This window comes from Ictalurus punctatus, chromosome 8, assembly GCF_001660625.3.
Source record: "Ictalurus punctatus breed USDA103 chromosome 8, Coco_2.0, whole genome shotgun sequence".
NCBI lineage: Eukaryota > Metazoa > Chordata > Actinopteri > Siluriformes > Ictaluridae > Ictalurus > Ictalurus punctatus.
Window position 1 is genome coordinate 450,001 of NC_030423.2, and position 13,057 is coordinate 463,057.

General features: G+C 45.4%; 1 protein-coding gene across 1 annotated transcript in view; it reads left to right on the forward strand.

Annotated features, from left to right (window-relative positions):
- The window catches only part of lrp5 (low density lipoprotein receptor-related protein 5), a 55,971-nt gene extending 43,384 nt beyond the window's left edge, over positions 1 to 12,587 (forward strand). Inside the window, exons 17-24 of the mRNA XM_053682313.1 lie at positions 3,144 to 3,353; positions 3,608 to 3,733; positions 4,372 to 4,608; positions 4,987 to 5,097; positions 5,203 to 5,433; positions 5,747 to 5,889; positions 9,445 to 9,542; positions 10,370 to 12,587. Of these exons, the coding sequence (XP_053538288.1) occupies positions 3,144 to 3,353; positions 3,608 to 3,733; positions 4,372 to 4,608; positions 4,987 to 5,097; positions 5,203 to 5,433; positions 5,747 to 5,889; positions 9,445 to 9,542; positions 10,370 to 10,631 (1,418 nt within the window). The 3' untranslated portion in view covers positions 10,632 to 12,587. The remainder of the gene's footprint in view (positions 1 to 3,143; positions 3,354 to 3,607; positions 3,734 to 4,371; positions 4,609 to 4,986; positions 5,098 to 5,202; positions 5,434 to 5,746; positions 5,890 to 9,444; positions 9,543 to 10,369) is intronic.
- Positions 12,588 to 13,057: the final 470 nt, after the last annotated feature.

Consider the following 13,057-nt stretch of genomic DNA (forward strand, 5'->3'; position numbering starts at 1 on the left):
CTCGGGCAGGGGGCGTTCACACGCCGCGTTTCCTCTCTCCTCGGGCAGGGGGCGCTCACACGCCGCAGTTCCTCTCTCCTCGGGCAGGGGGCGCTCACACGCCGCGTTTCCTCTCTCCTCGGGCAGGGTGCGCTCACACGCCGCAGTTCCTCTCTCCTCGGGCAGGGGGCGCTCACACGCCGCATTTCCTCTCTCTTCGGGCAGGGGGCGCTCACACGCCGCGTTTCCTCTCTCCTCGGGCAGGGGGCGCTCACACACCGCAGTTCCTCTCTCCTCGGGCAGGGGGCGCTCACACGCCGCAGTTCCTCTCTCCTCGGGCAGGGGGGGCTCACACGCCGCATTTCCTCTCTCTCCGGGCAGGGGGCGCACACACGCCGCATTTAGTCTCTCCTCGGGCAGGCGTTACCTTTCTCCTCGGGCAGGGGGCGCTCACACGCCGCATTTCCTCTCTCCGGGCAGGGGGCGCACACACGCCGCATTTAGTCTCTCCTCTGGCAGGCGTTTCCTTTCTCCTCGGGCAGGGGGCGCTCACACGCGGCAGTTTCTCTCTCCTCGGGCACGGGGCGCTCACACGCCGCAGTTCCTCTCTCCTCGGGCACGGGGCGCTCACACGCCGCAGTTCCTCTCTCCTCGGGCAGGAGGCGCTCACACGCCGCGTTTCCTCTCTCCTCGGGCAGGGGGCGCTCACACACCGCAGTTCCTCTCTCCTCGGGCAGGGGGCGCTCACACGCCGCAGTTCCTCTCTCCTCGGGCAGGGGGCGCTCACACGCCGCATTTCCTCTCTCCGGGCAGGGGGCGCACACACGCCGCATTTAGTCTCTCCTCTGGCAGGCGTTTCCTTTCTCCTCGGGCAGGGGGCGCTCACACGCGGCAGTTTCTCTCTCCTCGGGCAGGGGGCGCTCACAAGCCGCTCTTCCTCTCTCCTCGGGCAGGGGGCGCTCACACGCGGAAGTTCCTCGCTCCTCAGGCAGGGGGCGCTCACACGCAGCACTTCCTCGCTCCTCAGGCAGGGGGCGCTGATGCACTGGATGAGCAGGGAGCGTATTGTGTTTATGTAGCGTGTTCGTGTAGGTTGCTACCGGTACATGATTTATTTATAAGGCGAGTTAGTTAGCTGATACTAGCTAAGAGCGTTGTCATGGTTACAGTGTACTTGTTTTTTCACAGTGAGCGTTTTGTCTTGGTATAAAAACAGCAGTAAGTGATTTTTTCAGTAAAAAAATAACACAGAATGTCAGAAACGTGTGAAGCAGTGTGAGAGAGCGACAGTTATTTTTATATTACTGTAGTCGTGTTATTGTGATACTTTATGACTTGTTTATTACACAAACTCACTCAAACCAGATCAACACAATACCGGATATTAATACAGAAGCAGACACTCTTGTGTGTGTGTGTGTGTGTGTGTGTGTGTGTGTGTGTGTGTCTGGTTGTAATTAGCTGATACGTGAGCTCTGTTGCATGTGAATTCGTCTCGCTCTTTTGGCACCGGACGCTTCATTTCAGCTACATTTGCAATTGTGTGTGTGCGTGCGTGTGTGTGTGTGTGTGTGTGTGTGTGTGTGTGTGTGTGTGTGTGTGTGTGTGTTTTTGTGTGTGTGTGTGATAAATAATCTCTCTGTTGAGATTGTGATTTCTCTCGGGCCGTCAGTCAGGAAATAAAACAGACGCAGCAGAGATTTTCATCAGCTAAAGAAGGGAAAGTCACTGATTTATTTATATTTAAGTAAATAAACCGATAAATAAATACATATTTATTCATGCAATAGCAGATATATTATTTGTAATAAAGTTTAAACAATTACAAGGAAATAAATTTGTACAATAGGAAAAGTTAAATTATAAACTATAATGAAATAATAATAATAATAATAATAATAATACTTGTTTTAAACTACACACAAAATCTGAAAAAAAAACAACTAGGATTTAAAAAAAATATTTGTATATTGTAAAGAATTTTTTTATGTGTTCCTGCGCCTCCTGGAGGTCATTATTAGTAACTACATCAGTAACATTTAATCTATGGAGTTATGACATCAACACGTGAATAGAATTTAATTTAATGTAAATAGAAGAGGGAAAAAATCTAAATAAATTAAAATTTAATGCTTTCTTTCTTTATATTACAGCCAAAATAACAACAGTGTGTTTGCTGATTTATGATGATGATGATGATGATTTATATATTTCACTACAGTGATTTATGCATTTATATACGAACAATGTGTAAAACCTTTTAGGGGAAAACCCCACAAGTTTAATAAAATATAAATAAATATCTAAATGATTTTGTTTGTTAAACAGTCAGTTTTGCTGTGTTTAAAATAAAAAGCTGTTTAAAAAAGTATCAGAATTCTTTAAAAAGCCAGTTTCTGAAAACAGAATATAAAAAAACATGAAAATGAAAAGGTAAGCTTAAAAAATAATAAAATTCAAGATAATTAGAAAATGTAAAAACAAATAGATTCTCAAAGTATAAAATTAAGTATTACAGTTATTTTTAGATCATTGAAAAATAAACATTTTAATCGTACACAGCTCAGCCGAATGCTCGAGAAAATTCAACACCAACAATTCCTCAGTAAAAATGACTGAATTGGTGTTTATTTGTCTCTGCTAGTTACAGAGGTTTCTCAACCCTGACCTCTGACCTCTGCGTGAGACACATACATCCCGGTGTTGATGTCTGATCTAACTGTGTGTGTGTGTGTGTGTTCTACTCGTCTTCGGCAGTTCTCTGGCGACTCCTGGACAGCTGTAATACCTGGTTATTGATGTAGGTGTCAGACGGAGAAGTGGAGCAGATTGATCTTATCTCTGTGTTTGATGTGTTTCTGAAGCCAGTTGGCTGAAGCGTAGAGAGATTTCAGAATGAAATGCATCCGTCAGAGCGAAAGCACTAAAAGAGACTTTAACTGAGTTCACCATGCGTTCATTTTCTACATACACGCATAACAAATCCAAACGCTCGTCTCGAACTGTTCCTCGGACCGATCAGGTGAATCGACGCTTCTTTGGTTTTCCGCTCGCGACTTTACTTCCTGTCTGCAGTTTAGTTCCTGTTTACTGTTTGAAGCAAAAAGTAATCTGACGTCATTCTCCTGTTTTGCGTTCTCTCCGTCTCTTTGTTCCTGCTCCAGGAGCCAATCGGATCGTTCTCCAGGACTCCAACATCCTGCAGCCGATCGGTCTGACCGTCCTCGGAGATCACCTGTACTGGATCGATAAGCAGCAGCAGATGATCGAGCGCGTGGACAAACGCAGCGGGGACAGGAGGACGCGGATTCAGGGACGGATTCAGTCTCTGACCGGAATTCATGCCGTGGAGCTCATAGAGACGGACGAGTTCTGTACGGTTCACACATCACACACCGGTTACTGATACGATACTGTTACAATAAATGGATAAAAAGTGTTGTTGACGTGTTTAATAAATACAAGTCATAATCGTTGGTAAGCTGCTGTAGTGTAAGAGGAATGAGACACTTGGGGACATGCCGTTAGAGGAAAATAATAAACTCCAGTGTACTAGCAGGGACAGCACATCCTGGAGTGTGTTATTCTTTAAATAACGCACACTAAATGAATGCGATTCTCTCCTCAGCGTCCCATCCTTGTTCCCGTGACAACGGGGGATGCTCACACATCTGCATCGCCAAGGGAGACGGGACGCCACGGTGCTCGTGTCCCATTCACCTGGTGCTGCTGCAGAACCTGCTCAGCTGCGGAGGTGAGTGCACACACACACACACACACACACACACTCATGAAAAGGTTTCAACAAAATAGATATTTTAAGCAGAATATTATATATTTCCCATTATTATGTCACATAATAAATAATTCTGTTGTGAGATTTATAGCTTTAATCATTAAACCCTTCATTAAATCACTGGTTGTTAATGGTTCAGTCTGTGAGCGGAACCCCCTAGTGGCTGCTGGTGGCTCTGCAGGGGCAGTTTTATTTATTTACTTTAGTTTGTATCGTTGAATAAATTAATAAATATTGTTACATGAAATACAATGATTGTATGTTAATTAGAGAGCTGAGGGGGTGGGGCTAAAATGCCACAATTTGAGTGTACAGTGTAAAAAATGTCATTAAATGAGATGCAGCGTACAAACTGAACGTTAATGTTAACACTCGTTAATGTTAATGTGAATGTTAATGTTAAATCATTTATAAACTGTAAACAAGAAAACATTGAATGTTAGATGTCAATTTTTACAATTTGCTCAAATGTACGTACTAAAGAACGAAAGTCACCGGAACTGGGATTTTTATGAAACGCGACGGAGGAAGTGTGAGGTTTTGGGTTTTGTGCCGTAACAAGTGAACATCGCTGTTTTGTTTTCGTTGTCCCTCAGACCCGCCCACGTGCTCTGCGGATCATTTCACGTGTGCGACAGGTGAGATCGACTGCATCCCGATGGCGTGGCGGTGTGACGGCATTGCCGAGTGCGCTGACCACAGCGATGAGATGAACTGTCCCGTGTGCTCGGAGCAGCAGTTTCAGTGTCACGGTGGACAGTGTCTCGATGTTAAACTGCGCTGCAACGGAGAACAGGACTGCACCGACGGATCCGACGAACACGACTGCCACAGTATGACTGGTCACATGACCACTCTCACATGACCACTCTCACATGACCACTCTCACATGACTACTAGCAAGTGAAATGAAAGCTAACCAAGCTATAGGGTAAAAAGTGTGTGAAATAAAATGCTAATCTAGCTATCGAATGCAAGATAACTTAGTGAGTGAGCGGAAAGGCAAGCTAGCAAGCGTTCTTGAGTCTAAACTAGCAGGTGAAAGCTAGCCTAGGGAGTGAAAGATAGAATCATTAGAATATTAGACCACACAGAACAGTCTCAGATCCGTCTGTGTGATTTCAGCTGCTGTTTGAAGTGTTTTATCACACTATAACTCTGTGTGTGTGTGTGTGTGTGTGTGTGTGTGTGTGTGTGTGTGTGTTCTCCAGCCATCTGCATGCCCAATCAGTTCCGCTGTAAAAATAATAAATGCATCTCGAAGAAGCAGCAGTGCGACTCGTACCCCGACTGCTCGGACGACTCAGACGAGCTTTTCTGCGGTGAGTGATGTCACACCTCAACAGCCAGTCAGCTTTCGCTCAGAGTATTTTTATTACATGCGTCTCTCTCTCGCTATCTCTCTCCCTCTCGCTCCCTCTGCTCAGATTTCCCACCACCCAGCGGTGACGAGCGTCACACCAACACCATCGGGCCAGTGATCGGGATCATCTTGTCGGTGTTCGTGCTGGGCGGGATGTGCTTCGTGTGTCAGCGTGTCGTGTGTCGCCGCTACAAAGGGCCGAGCGGGGGATTCCCTCATGATTACATCACCGGGACCGCCCACGTCCCTCTCAACTTCATCAGCACCAATAACACGCAACACGCTAACTGTACAGGTACACATACACACACATATACACGCATATGCACACACATATACACATACACACACATATACACGCATATGCACACACACATACACACATACACACACACATATACACACTTATACACACATACACACGTATACACACATATACTTGTATATTAGTAGTACACACAGACAGAATTTAGTGCAAGTGGCTTTATGAACTTATATACACACATGTATACACATAAATTTTATTGTGTACAGAGAACGTTATATGTACGTTTTTCATGATATATATCACAGAACGTGTGTGTGTGTGTGTGTGTGTGTGTGTGTAGGTATATCGTGTGGGAAGTCCATCGTGAGCTCGGTAAGTCTGATGGGCAGTAGCAGCAGTGGAGCTCCTCTGTATGACCGGAATCATGTGACTGGAGCTTCATCCAGCAGCTCATCCAGCACCAAAGCTGCCTTTTATCCTCAGGTTCATCATCACACTACATTACAACTACACCTCCCCCAATAGCATCCTCAACACCTCCCCCAATAACACCCTCAACACCTCCCCCAATAACACCCTCAACACCTCCCCCAATAACACCCTCAACACCTCCCGCAATAACACCCTCAACACCTCCTCCAATAACACCTCAACACCTCCCCCAATAACACCCTCAACACCTCCCCCAATAACACCCTCAACACCTCCCCCAATAACACCCTCAACACCTCCCCCAATAACACCCTCAACACCTCCCCCAATAACACCCTCAACACCTCCCCCAATAACACCCTCAACACCTCCCCCAATAGCATCCTCAACACCTCCCCCAATAACACCCTCAACACCTCCCCCAATAACACCCTCAACACCTCCCCCAATAACACCCTCAACACCTCCTCCAATAACACCCTCAACACCTCCCCCAATAACACCCTCAACACCTCCCCCAATAACACCTCAACACCTCCCCCAATAGCATCCTCAACACCTCCCCCAATAACACCCTCAACACCTCCCCCAATAACACCCTCAACACCTCCCCCAATAGCATCCTCAACACCTCCCCCAATAACACCCTCAACACCTCCCCCAATAGCACCCTCAACACCTCCCCCAATAACACCCTCAACACCTCCCCCAATAACACCCTCAACACCTCCCCCAATAACACCCTCAACACCTCCCGCAATAACACCCTCAACACCTCCTCCAATAACACCTCAACACCTCCCCCAATAACACCCTCAACACCTCCCCCAATAACACCCTCAACACCTCCCCCAATAACACCCTCAACACCTCCCCCAATAACACCCTCAACACCTCCCGCAATAACACCCTCAACACCTCCTCCAATAACACCTCAACACCTCCCCCAATAACACCCTCAACACCTCCCCCAATAACACCCTCAACACCTCCCCCAATAGCATCCTCAACACCTCCCCCAATAACACCCTCAACACCTCCCCCAATAACACCCTCAACACCTCCCCCAATAACACCCTCAACACCTCCTCCAATAACACCTCAACACCTCCCCCAATAACACCCTCAACACCTCCTCCAATAACACCTCAACACCTCCCCCAATAACACCCTCAACACCTCCCCCAATAACACCCTCAACACCTCCCCCAATAACACCTCAACACCTCCCCCAATAGCATCCTCAACACCTCCCCCAATAACACCCTCAACACCTCCCCCAATAGCATCCTCAACACCTCCCCCAATAACACCCTCAACACCTCCCCCAATAACACCTCAACACCTCCCCCAATAACACCCTCAACACCTCCCCCAATAACACCCTCAACACCTCCTCCAATAACACCTCAACACCTCCCCCAATAGCATCCTCAACACCTCCCCCAATAACACCCTCAACACCTCCTCCAATAACACCTCAACACCTCCCCCAATAACACCCTCAACACCTCCTCCAATAACACCTCAACACCTCCCCCAATAACACCCTCAACACCTCCTCCAATAACACCCTCAACACCTCCCCCAATAACACCCTCAACACCTCCCCCAATAGCATCCTCAACACCTCCCCCAATAACACCCTCAACACCTCCCCCAATAACACCCTCAACACCTCCTTCAATAACACCCTCAACACCTCCTCCAATAACACCTCAACACCTCCAATAACACCTCAACACCTCCCCCAATAACACCCTCAACACCTCCCCCAATAACACCCTCAACACCTCCCCCAATAGCACCCTCAACACCTCCCCCAATAACACCCTCAACACCTCCTCCAATAACACCTCAACACCTCCCCCAATAACACCCTCAACACCTCCTCCAATAACACCCTCAACACCTCCCCCAATAACACCCTCAACACCTCCTCCAATAACACCCTCAACACCTCCCCCAATAACACCCTCAACACCTCCCCCAATAACACCCTCAACACCTCCCCCAATAACACCCTCAACACCTCCTCCAATAACACCTCAACACCTCCCCCAATAGCACCCTCAACACCTCCCCCAATAACACCCTCAACACCTCCTCCAATAACACCTCAACACCTCCCCCAATAACACCCTCAACACCTCCCCCAATAACACCTCAACACCTCCTCCAATAACACCCTCAACACCTCCCCCAATAACACCCTCAACACCTCCCGCAATAACACCCTCAACACCTCCCCCAATAACACCCTCAACACCTCCCGCAATAACACCCTCAACACCTCCTCCAATAACACCCTCAACACCTCCCCCAATAACACCTCAACACCTCCCCCAATAACACCCTCAACACCTCCCCCAATAACACCTCAACACCTCCCCCAATAACACCCTCAACACCTCCCGCAATAACACCTCAACACCTCCCCCAATAACACCCTCAACACCTCCCCCAATAACACCTCAACACCTCCCCCAATAACACCCTCAACACCTCCCCCAATAACACCTCAACACCTCCCCCAATAACACCCTCAACACCTCCCGCAATAACACCCTCAACACCTCCCCCAATAACACCTCAACACCTCCCCCAATAACACCCTCAACACCTCCCCCAATAACACCTCAACACCTCCCCCAATAACACCCTCAACACCTCCCCCAATAACACCCTCAACACCTCCCCCAATAACACCCTCAACACCTCCCCAATAACACCTCAACACCTCCCCCAATAACACCTCAACACCTCCCCCAATAGCATCCTCAACACCTCCCCCAATAGCATCCTCAACACCTCCCCCAATAGCATCCTCAACACCTCCCCCAATAACACCCTCAACACCTCCCCCAATAACACCTCAACACCTCCCCCAATAACACCCTCAACACCTCCCCCAATAACACCCTCAACACCTCCTCCAATAACACCTCAACACCTCCCCCAATAACACCCTCAACACCTCCCCCAATAACACCCTCAACACCTCCCCCAATAACACCCTCAACACCTCCCCCAATAACACCCTCAACACCTCCCCCAATAACACCTCAACACCTCCCCCAATAACACCCTCAACACCTCCCCCAATAACACCCTCAACACCTCCCCCAATAGCATCCTCAACACCTCCCCCAATAACACCCTCAACACCTCCCCCAATAACACCTCAACACCTCCTCCAATAACACCTCAACACCTCCTCCAATAACACCCTCAACACCTCCCCCAATAACACCCTCAACACCTCCCCCAATAACACCTCAACACCTCCCCCAATAACACCCTCAACACCTCCCCCAATAACACCTCAACACCTCCCCCAATAGCATCCTCAACACCTCCCCCAATAACACCCTCAACACCTCCCCCAATAACACCCTCAACACCTCCTCCAATAACACCTCAACACCTCCCCCAATAACACCCTCAACACCTCCTCCAATAACACCTCAACACCTCCCCCAATAACACCCTCAACACCTCCCCCAATAACATCCTCAACACCTCCCCCAATAACACCCTCAACACCTTGATTTTATGTTGATATTTTTAGGTTTTATTTGTTTCATCGTGTTTCTTTGTATGTAGATTCTGAATCCTCCTCCATCACCAGCCACAGATCGCTCACTCTACAACACTGAAGTGTTTTATTCGTCCAACAGCCCGTCCACGACCAGGTCTTACAGGTGAGACACACACACACACACACACATACACACACATTCAGTGCTGGTTTTATTTTCTCATTATTATGGAACTTTTAAAGTCTTTCACTGTGTATAAATTCTTTCCTTTATCAAACCTAAACCTGTTCTTCTGATTGATAATGAATTAATAATCATTTTTAAAAACAATAATAATCAGACTATTAGAGACTAGTTTTGACGGTCTGGTGGGCGTGTCCTCTTTAACATTTATCTCCTCCGATTTTAACACTGCTTTCTTTAACACGTCATTTTATTTAATACTTAAGAAAAGAGGTTTTTGTTCTTTTTACTCCAGGAAGCGCTCGCTCTTTTTTCTGTTCTATTGTCTCACACCGAAAGTTTACACAGCGCAGAACAATCAAACGTTTAAAAGGGTGTGTCACAGAAGCGATGCTTCTGGAGGTCCAGGCAAATGTTATAGTCATGTGACCTATTAATGATGATGCATGACCACGCCCCCTACAACAAGCACTTATAATAAAGATCAAAACAATCAGTGTGTATTAAAATGAGGTGTGTTTAGTAAACATGGAGTGTTTAATGTGATGAGAATGTGTACGTCACGAAGACACACCCAGAGATCACGTGATCTGGCGATCTGTAAGAGACATATTTTCAGAAAATTAATCCTGTACTTAAAATACTGAAACATACAGTATATTCATATACACATGCATAAACAATAAAATTTCATCATCCATCTGTAAAAAAGTATAGTTTAATGTGTAACAGTATTATAGTTCAGTAGTTAAAGAGATTTAAAATAACCCGCCCGCTATCCTGTTTACTCTACCTCTTCTCGGTAGGCCTTATGTGATGCATGGAGGGGCTCCGCCCACCACGCCCTGCAGCACAGACGTGTGTGACAGCGACTACACACCGAGCCGCTGGAAGAGCAATAAGTACTACATGGAGGTGAACTGGGACTCCGAGCCGTGCCCGCCCCCGCCCACCCCACGCAGCCACTACATGTCCGCCGAGGAGAGCTGTCCTCCATCACCCTCCACCGAGCGCAGCTACTTCCACCTGTGTCCACCTCCACCCTCACCCTGCACCGACTCGTCCTGACCACACACACACACACACACACACATGAAGCCATGTGGGCGTGTTTATTTTCCCTCACTCAGTCCTCCAGCGTCCACAGACGTTTCTCGACGAAGATAAACAAACCAAAAAGATGTTCTTTTTTTACGGCAGAGATGTTGTACATATGTATAATAAAGTAAATAATAATAATGATAACAATAATAATAATAATAATAATAATAATAATGTCGTTGTCGTCATCGTCATGGCGACGTGTTCTCTATGTGAATTTTTACGAAATTACGAAGCGTATGTTTGGCTAGTTCTGTTTACCAAAAGTGTGTTTGCTGCTATTGTACATAATCCTTTAATCCGAATAATGATGAAAACGGCCGTCAAAGTCACGCCTCTACACGTGTATATATAAATAAATAAATAAATAAATATGAATATAAATCTGACCATAGCTTGCTAGTGAAATTGTACTGATAGCGCTAATGTTTTAATCGTAACATTATTGATCTCATAGTGACGTTTCAGCTTCACTTGTGTACAGGATCATATCCGAATAGAAAACGCAGCCCACGTGAGAGAGGAGGAGAGTCGGGGCTAAACGTCTGCATGCACGACCAAGAGCTGATCATTTCATCGAATATAAAGAAGTCCGGCTGTTTTAAGTAAAGTTTAATAACGTATATAATATTATACAAATGTTAAAGTGAAGGGATGTGATAGAAATTAGTTAGACTTGTAAACTGGATTTATTTCCCAAATATGGATTTAAATTGGTTAAATAAACATGGGACAGGAAGCTGTGACCATATAAGGAAAGTGAAGCGTAAACCAGCAGATCACCAGTTTTGCTCTCAGCCAATCGGAACACACGAATGAGAATTTAGTGATGAAATAAAAGCAGTTCCGGGTCGCGCACTCGGACGTCTCCAGCCGAGTGTGTTCGCTTCCGTTAGAAACTCGACTTTAATGACGAGAGTTTAGTTTTAGTTTTGAACCTTTCCCTTGAAATGAACTCTCGTTTATTTCACGTTTTAGCTCACGTAGTCAGTGTCCCTGTGTTTTATACGTTTTTACGTGAAGCACTTAGATTGAAAACCGTGTCTGGATCTTTCCAGAAGCCGTGTGCTGATATTAAACCATCACATCAACATAAAGTGCTGGATTTCCAATTACAACTGCCCCGATGATGTCACAAAACCGACCAATCAGCATCTCTCTTTCTCTTTCTCACACACACATTCTGTAGGCTTCCTTCTCTTCCTCACTACTTTCTATTCCTCCATTCTCCTTTCCTTCTCCTCTCCCGTTTCTTCTTTTTCTCTATCTTTCTTTATCTCTCTCCCCTGTTAAAAATACTACCTTTTTTGTATTTTTGTCTTTCTTACATTATTCGTCTCTCTCTCCTCCTTTGCATTTCTTTCTTTCATCCATTCACCTACCCTTCCTACTCTATCTCTTTCTCTTCTCTTTAACTTTCTTTCAACCATTCATTCTTTCTTACTCTTTTCCTTTTATCTTTCTGCTTTCCTCTCCTTTCTTTCTTTTTTTCGAAGATGTAGGTGGAGTTCATTCTAACAGTAAAGGTGATCGAGAGCTCCAGTCGTGGTAGAAACATTATTTTCTGTTTGTGATTCTGATGAATTCATCTCTGAAGCTGAAAGCAGCACTGCCTCGTTAACTCATTAATTAATTCACTCATTAATGTCTGGTCCAGGTTGTCTTTAAGCCCTGAATGTGACCGAATCATGTCTTTTCCATCATGTAATGTCTCATTTCTGTCTCTGTTTCATCGTTCTGTGATTTTGTTTCTTCTTGTTAAATGTAATTTGTGTTTGGTTAGCGTGTACGTGCAGCTTCCACACTGCCACCGAGCTTCACATCAGCATTTTAATGTACAGATGCCTCATGTAATGCACATTCGTGATGATTTTTTTCTATCAAATACATTTTTATATATAATAAAGTTTCTATTTTACAGAGTGTCCTGTGACCATCTCATGTAATTTTTTAATAAAATGGTGTAATGTAATAAATTTACTATGTGATACTTGTCAGTATGGAGGTTTAATTTTAATTTTTCAAGCTTTTACTACACTCACGTGGCCAAAACGTGAAATATTCCGTCAAATGAGCGATGTTCTGCCTTTATACTGTTTAGTGAAATGACAAATACATAAAATACCTTTTTGTACTGTGACTGTAATTTATTCTTAAAATCACATCAAGGTCAAAAGATTTGTGTGCAACGCCAACACAGAAACCACACAATGAGATAATATATTTATTATAATAATTATAATAATAATACTTTTTTAAATGCTACAGTATTTTTATGACTCGGAACCAAAAGCTAGTGTTTGCTGACAAGACGAGCACATCTTGTTATTATTATTATTATTATTTTATTTTTTTCTCCTAATGTTTTTTGGGAATCATTTGACCTGAACAGA